At 35.6% G+C, this 18,754-nt stretch overlaps 1 protein-coding gene and 1 pseudogene across 1 annotated transcript; both read right to left on the reverse strand.

Moving 5' to 3' along the window:
• Positions 1–284: 284 nt before the first annotated feature.
• On the reverse strand, positions 285–2,078 carry LOC143530529 (uncharacterized). The gene has a single exon (XM_077026044.1). It carries the CDS (start codon positions 2,076–2,078, stop codon positions 285–287), a length of 1,794 nt encoding a protein of 597 aa, XP_076882159.1.
• A 15,637-nt stretch (positions 2,079–17,715) lies between these two features.
• LOC143530530 (salicylate carboxymethyltransferase pseudogene) lies at positions 17,716–18,332 on the reverse strand (annotated as a pseudogene).
• Between the last annotated feature and the right edge of the window lie 422 nt (positions 18,333–18,754).

Below are 18,754 nucleotides of genomic sequence, written 5' to 3' on the forward strand. Positions count from 1 at the left end.
ATACCGGGGCTGATAGCGAGGATTGATGAGTTTAGTTCATTAACTGTTTCGTTTTTAGGGCAGACGATAGCTTTTGATGACAAAGTAGTCGCTGATGATTTTTCTAAAGTTTCATTGTCGTAGATGAACTTTATGAGGTCTGTTAATGCATCCTCTTTGTATGGTACCAAATATTGTGCAGGGATTTCAATTGTTTTTGTAATGTTTGGGTCAGCAGGGTTTACAATTCCTATATTCTTGTCACCTACCTCTACTAACCATGACGAAAAAGAGCATATAAGGTCTTATTGTTGTATTGTAAGGTTAGGTCTATGAAGTCGCATGTTTTCTGTCAGTTTGAACACCTTGAAGTGTGGCCAAATGTGTGACCTTGGAAGGGAAGAAGCTATTATAGTTATTTTTGGTGCCTTAGGTACTATGGGTAAGGTTTGTCTGAAATCGCCACCAAGTAGCATAGATCGGCCACCAAATGGTAAGTGATTGTTGTTGAATATGTCCCTAAGAGATCTGTCGAAACACTTTTTATCACTCATTGGCGCCTCATCCCATATGATAAGAGTTGTTTCGTTCATTAGTTGTGCAAGTTGAGCGTTCTTTTTAATATTACATGTTGACTCGTCTGTCATATCTAATGGGATTTTGAACCTGGAGTGTGCTGTTCGGCCTGAAGGCAATAGTAGTGAGGCAATACCAGAGGCGGCAACCGCAAGAACAATTTTGCCTGCTGAATGAAGTGCAGCAATAATGGTTGTCCATAAGAACGTCTTGCCTGTGCCGCCATGACCATACACGAAGCATAAGGTTTGTTGTCCTGACGAAATAGCAAGCATAACATGATCATATATCAACCGTTGTTGCCGATTAAGTAGTTGCAAGGATGACATGTGTTCAGCAGCTAATGATTTTCGGTCGTAGTTTGTTTCATCCATAAGTACCTTGTTTTGAAGTCGTTGTAACATGTTAGCGTTAGGCATTGGCAGCCCGTAATCTTTCAATGACTTGCAAGGAGGACTTGATTGTAGTAAAAGCTCTAGTTCATACAGAACGTACTGGTTTAAGTCATATTCATTACGGATCTTGTATGTACGTTGACCATCATCTCCCATTTTTTGCCAATGTTTGTTAAGAAGTTCAAGTGGGTTTGAGAGATCACAGTACAGAAGCATTTGGACAAAAAGAGCACGGATCTCTGATGCAGAAGCACAGCATGATGCCTCGTCAATTGCGGATGACCATTCTTTGTCATCTCCTAGGAGGCCTAGAATCTCACATGCTTGACGGAATGTTGGATAGCAATGACCATTCACAGTGCGTATGCAAGCATAGGATTGACAACCCTTTTGATATCCTAGCAACATACGCAAGTAAAAGGTTTCGCCGGAGCTTGGGTGTATGTAAATAAGTCTGCCAATAGTCGGTTCAGTGTCTAAGGACCGTCTGACCCAAGATCTTGATTGTGGTTTCCATGAATACTCTGTGACATAGTCTATGTATCGTAGGTGATGGCCAGAGCTGTCATGGTTGTTGTTATGTAGCCACGCTGTCAATGTGGTTCGGCCGTTGAAAGTGTTGGACGAAACATTATGGAGAAGATCATTGTCCCTGAAGGTAACGTTTTGCATGTTCTCTAAATGAACAGCGAGGGATTGAACGGCTGGGTTTATTTCTTGAATACGAAAATTGAAGATTCTCCATGATGCTTCGTGTGGACATATGAAACGACCGTCAAGGAAATTTTGGATCTCATTTAGACGTGACAGTTGTTGTTGTGAATTGTCTGTCGGGCGTTGTGTACTTGTTATCGTGTAACGGACACGATCAACACCCTTTGATATGTATTTGAAAAGATACTTGATAAGCATGCTCCAACCACAATACTCAACATTAATGTGAGCCATGAAATGCGAAGAAAGAGTACGATTATAAGGGACCACGAATCCATTGTCAACTTTTACACCGGCTTTGACAATAGTGGGACCATCTGATGGACGTTTATAGTGCACATAACCGTTGTCGTCAATTGATGTTGATTCTTGGTAAGCTTTAGGGAAACTCTTGGAGCAAGTGCTGACATACATAGGGATGTTGGGTTTAACAAACCACAGGGACCATGTATCATCAGGTCAGTAACAATTTGATACAGGTGAGGATCAATGGAAGGGTCCGGAATTTGGGCAGAAATGTACCGGTCAACATCCGATTCGTCCCTAATCTTGTATGCATGAGTTACCCACAGCAGCAGGTGGCAATGGGGAAGACCTCTTTTCTGGAACTCAATAGTGTATACGTCTATTATATCATGGAAAAGATGACGAACTTAGATAATCGTGTACAAAAGACAATACATAATTTAAGAGTGTGTGTATAGTAATAGGAGTAACCAACCTGCAGCAACAGTACCAAAAGGTTTTTTTGTTTTTAGGAATTTGACGAAAGATTTGACTTTCATTTGGAAGACCCTAGCAATTATGTCTGGACGATCTTGAGGTTTTAGCGATGGAAATCTTGACATGTATATTTTAATTTCTGGCCAGTTAACATTACATGTAAAGGTAATGAAATATTGGGGAATACCATGTACTCTACAGATGGCAAGTGCATCTTGATAATGCTTATACATATAACGTGGCCCTCCGGTGAACGAAGATGGGAGGAACATGCGTTTACCAACGTCTCGAGCTTCAGTGTCACCACGTTGTACTGCATCATGTATACCTTGGAGGAGCTCACATCAGAACAAATTTTGGTTGTTTCTTATATAGTCCAGCCTGTTTTCCTCAATACATACGTAGGCGTCAACAATGTATTGTTGCGACATACGACCACCTCTCAATGGTAAGGTGTATAGTTTGTGTCGGTCATGTAGGACATAACTATAGTACATGTTGACAGTGAGTCTTTTTTTGCGTGTACCATCAGGAAGACGTAGACAGAGATTCGGTGACCATCCACTATCACCATATGGGTGAAGCAATGGGTACTGGAGTGGCATGTACAATGGGTGTAGTTTTCTTATTCGTTGTACCCTTTCATCTTTATGACGAATGACAATTTCATACTGATGACATGTCGCATCATCATCCGAAATAATAGCCCCGAGCGTGCCAACAGATGGTCGGTCATATGAACGACTCCTATCAGAGCCATAAAGACAAACACTAAAACTGAGGCTATCAACAGAAGAAATGAGATCCCTAGCGGTTCGGAAAAGTTTGACTAACTCATTGCAATGTTCAAGAGCGTTTGACAATGCAGCAACAGTTTCAGCATTTAGACAACAATGAGTGTCATCAGTAAACGCATGAAGTCTATTGGAGATTTCATTTTCAGTATCATAAATATACATCTGCAAAAAACGTGGTCTTTGGTTTGGAGGAGGACAAAGAGAACCTAGCCAGTGATGAATCTGGCCAGATATCTTGAACACATAAGGACCAGATCCTTGGTTGATACTGTTGTCAACTTTAGCTCCAAAAGAAGTCATAGAAAAGATGGACTATAGTTATATAAGGTGTTCTTGGAAGCGGAAGGACAACCGTGCCACCCTTGCAACACTGGTTATATTTGAGATTTTGACGTGAGGATCTTGAGACTAAGCGCTCATCATACCAGAAGAGAGCACCACATGAGGCACACACGTGTTCACAATCGCCATTGTCAATGTAGAAAGGGGACACAATATCAGGATGGCGATCATCAGAAGTCCTACTTGAAGAGGGGTTGGACGACTGGCGTATATTGTCAGCTATAGGAGTCAAGGAGTTTGATGGTGACATTTGACAATTAGATCGTTGCCGTTTACGTTGTGACATGTTTAGCAGATAACTTTATTGTCAATAGCAAAATTACGCCTCGTTTTAAAGGAGTTGTTAATAGAAGTAGTTTACTTAGTCTAGAATATCACTACCTAATATTAAACAAAAAAGGAATACATAATACATACTTGATAATGCAGTAAATCCTCTTGTGCTATAACCACCAGCAGCCAGAATGCTTGACAACAGCTGATCCGACAACATATGATTCTTAAAAAAAGATTAAGCAATAAAACATTATAAAGAAAATCTGAATGAGAAATTCTTAAAACATTGAAAATTAAAGTTAAATGGTTGACAAACAACAAACATTAAATATTATATACTGAATCAATTTTTGAATATTGCTCTGATTGAATGAGTGGATATAATTAATAGCCTCTGTTTTATATAATTCAAACTACTATTTTTATATATCAAATGGTAATAGATCATATGCTTAATGTTTGCATAACACAAATATATGTGTTGTAATGTGAAGTGTAGCTAATATTTCATAATCTGTAGTAATTTTTTTGTCAATTCGTTGTTAGCAGCTCCTGTTGCTTATTTATTGATTAGATGTTTGAAAAAATCTCAATAAGAAACCAGGACCAAAGAACATTTTTGGAAAATTAGGCATGAGTTCGGAATTGCCTAAACTGTAGACAAACCCTGCTCGTTGTCATCCCTAAATAACACAAACAATAATTGAACGGTAGATTTTTGGTTAATTCGTTATGTGGCCTGGATTGCCTAAAACCGACACGAACCCGAGTTATTGTCATTCCTATAAAACACAAACAATCAACAGAACACTTAACATGCAAATTCATTAATCAGATGTTTTAGAAAATGCCAATAAGAAACCGGGATAAGAGGACATTTTGGGAAAATTAGACTTCAGTAACTCGACACAAACCCAAGTCGTTGTCATTGCTATATAACACAAACAATAACAACTCACATGTAACAAATATGAAATGAACATGTATAAAGGGGTAATTTTTCGGTAATCCGTTAAGTGGCTTGCACTTTCTTAAACCGACCCAAAATGGAGTAATTGTCATCCCTATATAAGACAAACAATCAAAATAACCCCCAACATGCAACAAATAATCAATTAACAAGTAAATTGGCAACAGGCCCAAAAAAAACAAAAAGCAAAAGCATAGAATCATTATCAACAACTATATAAATTGGTCGGAACAACATGCATTTGGTCCAACAAAGAGAAAATCACCACCAAAAATAAATTACCTTTAGGTTTTCAACTCGTCCGATGCAGGAAACATTTTGTTAGCTGGTGGTCAGACGAACTATAGAAAACAATAATGCAGCTGTATATAGAAGAAAAGAAGAAGAATAAAGAAATGAAGGGTGTACAGGACACGTAAGATGGTAAAAACACGTGTATAGTCCGTAGAGTAAATAAGTGTTGTACAACAATCAAAGCATGAGAAACAACTCTGTGAAGCACCTTCCTCCCAATCTTATAATTATATAAATTAACTTGTTGAAACACACACTATGTATTTTTTTTAATATAGTGTGATCGATCAAAAAGTTAAAAGCTACTAACATGGCCTTCAACTAAGTCGATTTTTTTTTCTAATTAAAATAGATAAGTTCTTAAAAAGGTTTGTAAAAATAATGTATTTTATTCAATTTTCAGTGCATAAACAAATTTGTTAAATGATATCCCATGGTTTTTCTTATGAAATGTTATGGGTTCGAATCTCGTTCGTAACAATATACCACGATGGGCCTTCGGGTTGTGGGCTTCCTCTGGAATTTATGGCGGGCTAGGTAACTGGTGCTATTCGCAATCACGAGTAACCCTTTGCAAATGGGTGTGTCGGGTGGTCGGGCTTTGTAAGTCGTTAAGAAAAAAAGAAACAGTGAGTTCAACTATATATATGGGGTTAGGTTAACGTACAATAATCGATTATCGTACATTAGGTACGCGAATCACGCTCAAGGTTAAAATCAAAAATACTCAAGTCAAAAATATGATTCAATTGAAGATCCAGTTGTGTTCATTATGGATAAATTGACGATTACTTGGATCAATTTCAAAATTTAATTGATCGATTGCTAAAACAAACCCACCCGTGAACAAGGAGAGCTGTGGCATTTGTCGTTTTTGAATTCATATTTGTATTTGTTATACAAGTAGGGTTTGTAATTCGGATCATTGTTATCAATAAAATGTTGCATTTATAAGTAATGATTCGTGTTTAGTTGTCATCAACTAGGGTTTGTATACTCGATCTATATAACTCAAAAACCAGTTAATGGTATGCCTTAAACGTGTTTAATCTAAGTTCAAGGGCAAAAAGTTTCATAAACTAAACTTCTGCTTTTCTTTGCTGTAGTGTAACGCGACGGAACCTTTCTCCGTACGTTGTGATGTATGACAGATTTTGGGATTCGTCGAGATCCATCTTGGCCATGATACGTGACATGCTAAGCCTTAAACCGTTGCAATATACGAATGGTCACGTGAACAGCTGACATTATTTGGGTCGCGATACACGATGGCAAGAACCATAACGCATCGAGATACGTGAAGCAGGTGTAAAGCGTGAATGTTCTTAAAAGTGTCGGTTTGATCAATTTGGAAACCCATTCTCGCGCATTCTCCTTATTTAACGATTTTGATGTATTTAGACAACGTTCCTACACGAATCCACTAACTTTTCCTCCATGATTTGCACTTAATTCGTTGACTTCTTGATTCTTTTCCCTGTTAGCCCTAAACCTTAAATCTTTCAGTGAAAACGATTTCTTGAAGTTTAAGTCATGTTCTAATTGTTTAAACAAGCCTCTTCTTCTGCTTAGTCGTTACCCCAGCTTAGTTCACCTCCAAAATTACAATTTCCTCATTGTTCTTGAGTTTCTTCAAGAGTTGACCTTTAAAAGTCAACGGTTCAAGCCTTTTTTCAATCTCAAAGAAATTTTTGTGAAAGTGGTTCGTATTTTTTAGTCAATTAACATCAATAAAAAACCCTCATCCAATTTCAATGGATTGAGGATATATCACATCCACTTTGATTAAAGTCTCAATTGGGTTTATGTTTAGTAAGATTTGTTTTTTTTTTCAATTTGATTAATCTAGATTTGTTTCTTTTATGGTTTCTTGTGTTTTTAGGTTAGTTATTATTTCTTGGTCACGTGGGATTCGATTTTGATCTTATATCAACATTTGGACCGAACACTCGTCTAAACCAACTTTTGTTTAAAAACCCCAAACTTTAATCAAAACCTTTATCAATTCTCCTAGTTATTTCAAGCTATTAATGTTATGTTATTTTTCTCGTTTTTAGGATCTATTTATTGAGTTCGGTTTTATCGGCCCACTTTTATCAAAGTGCTATTATCTCATCTTTTCTCGCTGATTTTAAGGTGAGTTTACAAACCCATTTACGCTTTTATTATTTTGGGGGTATCATGCGTACACTATGCACAACCCACAATTACTAATCTATTTTCATCAAACCACATTTGCATCATGTGTTAGTGATTAATTGCTCGTTAATATCCATGCTTATATGACTATGTGTTTGCTTTTGTTGTTGGTGGCCTCATCCTCATAGTATGATCATACATTTATTCGAGTAGGCTGCCTTTTGTCATGGTGAACTGATCTGCAGTTAATTATTTGTTGCATATTTATTAATGTTGTAGTTATCATGTTCACATGGAACTATGTATATATTTATTATTACATATATAAACAACTATGTGTTACAGATACTATTATTGAATGGTGCAAGTTGAAAAACATAAAATAAGACCTTTAGATTATTGAAATAATAAAGACTATTTATTTAGATTATTTAAATAAAAAGACTATTGTTTTGATTGATTGTTTTGCTATTTGGACGATTGTATGAATTATTTTGTGTTTCAGATACTTAAAATTTAATGAATAAATTATTATCACATTAATTAGTGTCATGAGTTGATTGTCTAATCAAACGTTACAGCCGAAATATTCCGCCACTAGTAGAGGTGTGACATGAGCAGCTTCTGTGTCTTTTCGTTGAGTTGCTGATTTAGATTGTCATGGTCTAATAAAAAATAAGAATAATTTAGTGTTCTTAATCAACTTAAGTTAGTTAGGTCAAGTAGGGTGTCAAACCATGAGTAATATGTGATCAGTGTGAAGAGCAATTAGTTCCTAAAACTATGAAGTGACAAATTTGGAGTGCTAATCACACTAGCGATAATTTGGGTTTAAACTATAACAATCAATTAATTAAGTTGTAGACAGCTAACAAGAACAAATCATACCTAGGGTTCAAGAATGTAACAAACAACAATCTCATGTCATTTAACAAAATTATTATTAACAACTGAATCTGGTTATCCAACTAGTCAAATCTTAGGTATCAACAAATGTAAACACACGACACAAGTAACCAAAGGTTCCTTGCCAGTGTGACTCGATTTAGGACAAATGTGTGTAATAATCAGGGGCGGACCTAGGTGTAGCCGACGGGGGTTGGCCGACACCTGTGAAAAAAATAATAATTAGTACTATATATGCGTTAAAATCCTGACCGACTATTGTAAAACTTTGGCACCAACCATTATTACTTGGGCTATGCTGTTGATATACCATATACAAACATCTGACATCATTCCCCGATCTTATCATAGACTTCATCGAAGCGTATGCTGACATACGCAGCGTATGGAATAATCACTTAAGTTAGTCAAAGAAACGAAGTCATACGAATCATATAGAAAACTATACGAGTCATATACTATAAAAACAATATGAGCCATATTCTTTTGTATGCAATTCGTATCCTCAGTGGTATATACAAGACAAGACTTATAAAATTTCATACGAAGCATATAAATCTAACATGACCATACGAACTGTATAAGAAAGAATATGAATCGTATGCATATCGTTTTTGAAAATTCATGAAAATTAATCAAAAGGAACTGTATAAGAAATAATACGAAACGTATGCTGAAGAATCTTTAAAATTGACCAATTACTTTTGCAAGAAGCGTGTGTAAATAATTGATCAATCAATCTCTCTGACCATATGAACCGTGTAAGAAGAATACTAGGTTTAAAAAAATCTTTGAAACTTTAATCATAGCATGTCTATGTAAGAAGAATACTAGGTTTTAAAAAGAATCTTTGAAAATTTAATCACATTGTGTTATTTTTTCTATCTGTAATATGAAGCATATGACAAGTCATACTACGCGCATTGCCATAAACAAATCTTTATACATGTCTATGCATCTCATACGAACTATATATAAAACAATATGTTTCGTATATTAGTTTGAGTTTTAGATAATAAACAACATATTATGAAGTATATAAATGGGGTATGCAATTATGTTTTATGCACTTCTAATATTTCCCCCTTCACCCCTTCCAAATTGTTAAAAAAATACCAACCTAAAGACTTTTTTAATTTAAATTTCAAACCACATTGATAAATTTCGTTGACGAAATGTATAATTTTGAAGAAAATGTTGTGAAATCCGATGAATCTTTCGTCACCTTTTTTGTGGAATCTGGTCATTTTATCGCAACCGAGCAGGTATACGTTTTCTCTTCATGTTTGTATTATGTTATCCTGTCATTAACAAAAACGAATCTTATTTCAGGTTTTTATGTGTTTCGATGAGTTGAAGCAATGGTCGTACAACACCGGACTTGACAATGGCTACGTGATAGTGACCCAAAGGTCTAAGACAAATGTTGTTGGCGACAAGAACAAGGTGATTCTTAGATGTGATCCCGGTGGTGCATGCAAGGGGAAGGCAAATGCAGACTTGCTAGTACCAAGAAAATCAATTGTTCATTTCAGTTGATTGCAAAGTACCACAAAGAGCAAGATGGTTGGAAACTAAAAGTTGTGTGTGGTACACATAATCATTTGGCTGCTATATATATGGAAGGTCATGAATTCGCAAAGAGGTTAAACCCTGAGCAAAAAGTTTTGGTGAATGATCTGACAAACCAAAACATGGATCCCCGAAACATTATATCAATAATGAGAAAACAGAAACCTCGTTGTGCGTCTACGGAAAAATCATATACAACGAACAACAAAGGCAACGAGCATCCCTCCACAGCAATAAGTCTCCGATGCAGGTTCTTTTTACACTCCTGGATAATGTTGTTTACCTTCAAGAGCACGAGGAAAATGAATCCACTCACAAGTTGGAGGGGCTATTCATCGTTCATGAATTATCATTCCCGATTTCGAATGCATACCCGCATATGTTGCTCATAGATGAAACATAGAAGACAAATAGGTACCGTTTGCCATTTGTTGAGATTGTAGGTGTAACTTCCACCCGTAAAACCTTTTGTGTAGCTTTTGCTTTTATATGTGACGGAACAGAAGATAGTTATATGTGACAGACGCTGGACAAGTGTATGCAACCACATGTCATAGTAACAAACAGAAAGTATGCTCTGATTAATGCATGTCAACGGCAATTCTCAGGTGTTGAAATGTTATTGTGTTGATTTCACATATATCAAAATATTACCAAGCACCACAAGCAAAGTTTTTGACTTGAAGAAGAATGGGAGGTCTTCCTCCGTAAGTGGAGAGCGTTACTCAATTCTCCCGCCAAGGAGTCGTACCTTTACCATTGCCATCAACTTGAAGAAAAATACTCTTCAAGTCACCCAAGTAAGTCTTAATTCTATTCACCGTGTTGTTGTACATGTTACTGTCAATTGAGGCGTGACCAGTTGTTCTTACAATTACAGGACTATTTTCTTACTTCTATGATTCATGGTTGAAGCCTAGTACAGAAAAATTTGTATCTACATGGTGCGATAAACATCTCAATTTTGGGTTGTATAAAAAAATATGGTGTGGCTGTCCTCCATGACTTTGTTTCCTACTAAGCAACTCGACAAGAACACAGTTACACTCATGCATATTGCCAAGGTTTTTTCCGATGATGGTCTGCAGTGGTCCTTGCGGCCAGGACTTTTGTGGTTTCCGTGACTGCTGCTAAAGGTGGAAGAGTGGGATATAATAATTGCGGAGTTGATGCCGGCTTAGGATCAGGGGTTAGGGAGCAGTCAGGTATATCATGGGGAATTATTTAATTATATTTTAATACTAACGATTGAAAATAAAACAATTTTTTTATATGCAGGCTCATGGACCATATGCCCGTCAGGAGCAACCGCTTGTGTAGGGGCATATGCATAGACATGGACAGATATATGATCAAACATATATTGTTAAAATTTAGATTCAAACCAAACCAAACCAAACCAAACCAAGTTATTATTTAAGTTTTACTTTAAGTGTTCTTAAATTTATTTAATATGTTTAGGGGCCACATGTAGATCAAGGGTCACATCGCAATGCAGGAACAACGAATCAGGATTTGCGATTAATTAATATGGAGCAGCGTATGATAAGGATGGAGAGGATGATAGAGTGACTGGTTCGGGATATGAACGGTCCCACTGATGATGTGCCATTACGTGATACGTTGGCTTCGCCAAAGGAGTTGTTGCCCCATGAGGAGTCAGGCCTTCATGATGTTGGTGTAACATCCAAAAATTTTGTATAATAAATAATATAGTATATTGACTCGTTATGACGGAAAATTACTTGAGTTAATAAATAAATAGTAAAATGGTATAAAGGGGAGATAAGTAGGCTAATTAAAGAGAATTAAGCATGGACTAAAAAGGAAAGATGGGCCTTAGGTCCATGGGCTTAAGGGAGTATAAATACCCCTTAAACCCTAAATCTTTCCATTTTCATCCATCTTATCCATCTTATTCTCTCTACACCCTAAAACACACACCCAACCTTTCCAATTTCGGCCGCAAGCTAGAGCAAGAAAACTGAGATCAAAAATCAAACATTTTATTGATTGATCTTTGGGATACAAGCTAGATACAAGATCAATACTTCATAACAAGCTAAGTCGTGACCTAATAACCGTATAAAGGTATGTTCTTGACCATAAAGCTTACGTTTTCATGAACAGTTAGCCATGAAACTTGAACATAGACTAGATCGGGTCTAGGCAAATCATAAAGTTTCAAACTTGATGATTAAAATGAACTTAAGGAGCTTATGGCAACATACGGTTCATAAATAAACCCTAGATCTAGCCTATAACACTTGAAATCCATAAAGGCTTAAGCTTTACGCCTAAAACGGTTAGGGATCTAGATTACATATTAATAATTATGTATAACGGTTAGGGAAAAGGGCAAAAAGGTGGTTGAAAATTATGTTATGGACGGTTAGCCGTTAACTGGGCTAGGAAAGAAATGAAAAGGATAGAAAAATATGAACTGGAAGCATCAGACTCAAGATCTCGGCCTCCTGGAGTTCTCGACCAGAACGGGTTCTCGGTCTGTGTGTTCTCGGTCAAGGTTCTCGGCCGAAAACACAGGTTATCGGTCAGCGATCTCGGCCATATATGAGAGTTCTCGGTCAAACCAAGGTTCTCGGCAGAACAGGTTTTCGGTCAAATCAAGGTTCTCTGCCTTGAGTTCTCGGCCATCCAGTTCTGTTGGGCCTGAACCTAGTTGGGCCTAGATGCGATAGTGGACAGTTGGGCCTGATTTAACTAAGTCCACAAATGTTAAGCCCATATCCAATTTAGACAAACTAGCCCAACTTAGAAAATGATTTAAAATGTTAATGGAAAACTAGCCCATGTTAACCCCAGCCAGGGGCTCTGCCCCTTGGACCCCGCTAGGGGCTGCCGCCCCTAGAACCCCGCTGCCAAGGGCGCTGCCCCCAGACCCCCGTTCGTTGTGGGTTATATAAAGATAGAAATACGATATGAGTAGTAATAGTTAATTGATACATGTAAATATTATACAGTTAGCCGTGCACAGCTCAAGAAAGGGATTACGATTAACGGTGAACGTAATCGCATTCAGGTGAGTTTCTAGCCCCATTTCCCTGTTATGTTTCCTGGGCTGTGTGCATATTCGATGTGATAGTTAATACACTTACCTTAAATGGTAAGTGTATGCCATGTATGATTTTTGTGATAGATATTATGTTATGATTGTGAATGAAAGCTTGTTGGTACGTGAACGATCTTCGGATATTGCACGTATTGACAAGGGAGGTATGTATATGAAAGATGAATGTGTATGATATATATATATATATATATATATATATATATATATATGTATATGTACAACATACGTATACGTATAAATGACTAAAGAAAGAATATGTATGGTACGGGTATGTATAGACAGTATGTACGAAGATGAAGAAGTAAGGGATCAGACCCTAATAATATCTAAGATAGAGAAGAAATGGATCAGACCCTAATATATCTGAGATAGAGAAGTAAAAAGGGATCAGACCCTAATAATATCTGAGATAGACAAGAAAGGGATTAGACCATAATAATATCTGAGATAGACAAAGGAAAGAGGGATCAGACCCTAATAATATCCGAGATAGACAAGAAAGGGATCAGACCCTAATAATATCTGAGATAGACAAAGGAAAAAGGGATGAGACCCTAATAATATCTGAGATAGACAAAGGAAAGAGGGATCAGACCCTAATAATATCTGAGATAGAATGAACAGTAATTATATAGTATGAAAATAATAAAGTATGAACGTATGTATGAAATTATGTAATGAAAGTAAATTAGTAAAGTAATTATTATGTATCTTCGGATGCGTAATTGAAGGTTAGTAAAGGTATTGTATGATGTATGATTAACTAGAACTCACTCAGCGTAGCTGACTTTTAGTATGCACGCATGTGAGTAGAATGAGACAGTTGGCTTGAGCGGGGGCACCTGGCAGAGGAATAAGAGTCTGGCATCTGAAGACCTGTTATGTTTTACCAGTTATGTTTTGATTTTGAAAGACAAGAGGAATGTTTTAAGACATGTTTATGATTGATATGTGATGTTTTATGAAAGATTTATATTCCGCGTAAAGTTGTAATTAACTCTGATATTTAGAACTGTGTTTATGAGTAAAACCAACGTCCAAATGTGAGGCACCGGTAACGGGGCCTTACAGTTGGTGATGACGCTAGTGATGATGATGCTAGTGGTGTTGGTGATGATGATGATAGAGGTGATTGTGATGATGATGATCTTAGTTATGATGATAGTTTTGGTGATGATGATGGTACTGACGAGGATCAGGGTTTATGATGATGACCAGTATGATAAATGCACAATTTAGTTATTATGGTTTATCTTTTGAAGTGTCGCACGCAAACGTAATCTATTTTTTGTATGTGTGGGTTATAGTAATTTGGATGGATGTAGTAGTATTTTTCTTTTCCAAACTATGTTTGGGTTTGATGTATGCAAGTACTTATATTTTTATGTATTTGTTATTCAACTATGTGAGCTTAGTACGTGCCTTCATGATGTTGGTTAGGGGTGTTCATAGTTTCATGTTTTTTTAGGTAAAACTTGTGCTAAACAGTTAGTAGCGATTTTTGGTAGCTGGAACCGAACTGAAGTAACACAAAACACAAGATGAAAGTCATAGCCGAACAAATTTAATAAAGCTTGTGGAACAATTATAGTAAAATATTTGAAACAAATTCAGTTGAAAAATCAAATATTAATTGAAGTTCAAAATGGGACTAAAGTTAAATTTAAATAGGATATCACATATGCAAAATGAAGCAAAACCCAACACAGTGAGTGAATGAAACATATTATCTTTAGTATAACTATGTATTATCAAAAGCCATATATTATAAATATTATAAAGTTAAAATATATTAAAATTAAGCATCCGGTAACAAGTAGAAATGAAAGTGAGAAGTGATATATTAAGGTAGATTTTATTAAAGGAAGATTATGTGTTTTTTTCTAAAGCTAAGATCTAGTTTTATAATTATAAATTAGGCATACAAATCGTATAAAATAGCATATGATTCGTATAACGTTCACATGTTCTCTAATGCCTCGTAGAATGTCATATACGACTCGTTTATCTACTTTACACAAAAGTGGGAGTACGACTAGTATACCATTTAGACGATTTACGTGTTGTACTATATGAAGTGTATCCTTTCTATACGAGGCGTTTATTACACAAAAATTTTCCATACGACTCGTACACACTTCAGATGATTCGTATTTTTGTTTATAAACTATATGAACTGTATAACATTACATACAAAACGCATGACATTTGAAAAAGTCAAATTCATGAATTCAGTATAAGGATCGTATACTAAGCATATGAAGCGTATGTTGAATGGTGTGTAATTAAGCCTAGTTAATAAGCATGAGTGGTTTGTAAGTAGAATTTGCGTTATTACTTTTCAGTTTTTTTAAATATAATTTTAGTTTAGCTTTTTTATTTTCTTTCGACGGGAGTTCTTTTTGTTCCTTTTTCTTCTGATTTATTATTTTACTTTCTTTTAATTTGTTAGCTCATTTAGTTGCATATAGCTTCGATGCTTTGTTTGCTAATTTTTGTTAGACAAAATTACAGAATTGTCTTTTATGTTTACAGAGACGGATGCTGGTGGCCGGAGATAGATGACGGCGAAGGAGGGATTGAACTTAGCCCAAAAATCAGTAACGCTTCATGGTAGGTTGGCGTGCGGTGGTGGCGGAGGTAATTTCCGATAACTAGATCCTCTAGGGTTCCGATGATTCTGCCTTTAGGGTTTCAAAAATGACGGCGGTTCTGCTAGGGTTTACCCGGATTACGCCTAGGTAACAGCAATGACATGGTTTGGTTATCCGGCGATTGAACGATGAATAATCTCTTATATGTTCTTGAGGATTTGGTTTTACGAATTTGTTTTGTTTGAGGTTGATATAAAAGAACTTGTAGGTTTGAATGTTTGATTTTGGGGATGATGAACTTCATGGTGTGGGTTGGTGATTATGGTGATAGTTCAGAACTACAGGTGAGGAGTGAGGAACTTGAGAAAGGAGATAATAATTTTTTTTAATATTATTTACATTCTTTTAGTTTTAATTTTTATTTTTTTAAATAGATAGATAAAAACCACCTGATTTAACGAGAAAAATTAACTGGGTTAGGGTCAAAGGACATACATTGTAACATTTGGAAACGTAAAGTACAAATTATGTTACTTTTAAAGATAAAGGACAACCGTTGAAATTTGATGCTAACATATAGGAAAATTTCTGTTATTCTGTCTTAACTTGTGCTATTTAGTGTGTGAGGATGAATTTTATTAACGTGCAGTTTAAAGAATATGAATATCATTAAATGAACTCTCAAAAATTGTTGCTAGATAATATAACTTATTTAAACAAATGAAAATAAACTAACTTACAAATAAAATAAATAAGGTTGTTAATTAATTAGTATATATATTTTTCAAATCTATAAAATAAAAGTGAAAAAATATCGAAAAGAAAGTTAATATTTATAGTTTTTTAACGATCAACTAAATAATATAAAGAAAAAAGGGAAAGGACCCACATGAAAGTACAACAAATGGCTCACATGAGCAAAGACAAAACAAAAACAAAGAAACCCGAACTACAAAATTAAACTACTAGGGGTAGTTCGTCATGAGTTTTTATTTTAAGCTATATGAGCTATAAGAGAGAAATCTCGGTGACCAAAATAGCAATTTGCTCTAGAAGTTATATCAACTTAGAGCATCTACAACGGGCAACAAACCCCGATGTTTGAATCTAGCTGGCAAGCAAACGGACGTGAGCTCTCTGACAACAACCATTGTAGGGTTGGAGTTTGGTTACAAAGTTCGTGAAGGCAAACGAAGGCCAAACTTGATTGGTGGGCCATAGCCATCTTCCTTCCATCCAAACTGGTGTGTTAATAAAATTAGTACAACAAAATAATGAGAATACCTTGTTTCCATTGTATGACAGATTATACTAGTAGTGCAGAGACTTGAAGGAACATGGCTGCAGCAACATTGTAGTGGATCTAGGGTTTTATAAATTATAACACACCTAAAAAGTTTAAGTTTTGGGCTTGGTTTTTTGATAGCCCATGAGTGATGCCATAAAATTTGGTCATGTGTTTTTTTTTTCTTTTTGAATGAGTAGTTTTTATATTTTAATTATAAATTTCTATAAAAACATATATATATTACTAAAATATTTAAATATATAGGAAGTATGAAAAACAAAATTGTTATAAAAGTTATTTGATTAAATTAATTGTAGAGGTAAGTGATGACGTGGAGGTTTGTTGTTGTGGAAGAAGGTAAATTTTTTTTATAAAAGTTTGAAATCTAATGTGGCGTTGATGTGACGGTTTGTTAAAGTTTGTTGTTATGGATGCTCTTAACTTGATCCAACCAATTTTGAAATATGTTTTTCTCGTTGAAATATGTGACTAATATGTGCGGACCCGACCCAGCCTGATTCAAGCTGTATTGAAATGTTTTAATATATGGCGATACAAAATTTACCAAAAATTTTCCGATTCTTGTGAAAATATTTTTGGGCCCGCCATTACCCAGTGGTAATAACCACTCTTATAAATTTAAATCAAACTGTGTGATTCCATTGTTTTCAAACACATGACGCACACCCGCAATCAAAATCCTTTAAAATTAATAAGATAAATCCACGTATAAAAAGATTACAAGTGGGAAAAAAAACAAGATTTTGGCTGCATAATTAAACACTAAGAAATTCATATATTTTAATGATTGATCGTTGGAAGATCGTTGATGAATCGTGTTTGGTATTACGCAAAAGTGAATGTTGATGGACAAAACATTAATTTCTTTTTATATGTATTAAAATAGTTTACTAGGCAATGAAACACAGAACTATAGTGTATTCGATTTGGTAGAAGATAAAACTTCTTATTCAAACCATGCATACGAGGAACCAAATACAAACTTAGCTAACATAGCAATCCAAATAGTTGTTTCATAATCCCAGACGCTGAAAAAGATCATCCTTTTCGGGTCATCGACACGGTAACATTAATGAGCTTGGGCTTCTCTCTGGACATGGAAACGTTGATATTATTTTTGTACCTCTCAAAAACCTCCTCAACAACCGACTCGCCAAAGTGACTCAAGACCAAAGGCTCTGCAACTGCTCTCATACATTTTCTCATATTGTATTCTTGAGCAACCTCTTCAGGTAAACGGATATTGCAGTCCGTGCTTGCATCCCAATTCACTTCAGAAACCTCAAGACAATTAATCGCGAACGACCCTTCTTTCTCGACTATGTTACTGACTTCTTTAGGACTTGGAGTGTACTGTAGAATGTTGAATGAATCCAGTTTTTCTTCCTCAATAAGTCCCTGTTAATTTTCAACAACTTTAGATCAATTTTAACTAAATATTTTGTTTATTTCTCAAAGTATTTACCATTTAAAGTTTTAACCATACTTCATACCTCACCAACCATATCTTTTAGAGAATTAGCTAAGAGTTCCCAAACGTAACAACATTCTTTGCTACAAGGGTTGTCGCTTCGCCTCCCTAGTATTGTCAAAACCATACGCCCTCCGCTCACCACCTCCTCCGCACGACACTTAAGAAACGTCAAAAAATCCATTTGAAATTGCTCATAATACGCTTTTATCACGCTTGGGGGGCTTGTTGCTGACATATATACGTTCCCTTTGTTTATATGTGTCATTTCAGGAACCTGTTTTGTTAAAGTTTTATTCTAACGTACATAAGTTTATTGTCATGGACACGCATATCATATATATCTATATAGGGTAGGGTTAACGTAAAAAAATTGTTTTGTGAGAAATATAAGAATAGATGTGAACCCTTGGATCTAAGATCTAGTGGTTGAGATTGGTAGTTTCTAAAAGTTATATAGTTTTCTATTTACATGGTATAGTGTCTTATTTAGGTGGTATACTTTATTTTAAAGTCTTCTCACACTTTTCACAAAACAATTGTTTTTTATTTAAAACATATGTATATATATATATATATATATGTGTGTGTAAAGAGAGAGAGAGA

Source organism: Bidens hawaiensis, unplaced genomic scaffold (assembly GCF_021521415.1).
Source record: "Bidens hawaiensis isolate Kalapana, Puna unplaced genomic scaffold, B.hawaiensis_p1.1 tig00008947_1, whole genome shotgun sequence".
Classification (NCBI taxonomy): domain Eukaryota; kingdom Viridiplantae; phylum Streptophyta; class Magnoliopsida; order Asterales; family Asteraceae; genus Bidens; species Bidens hawaiensis.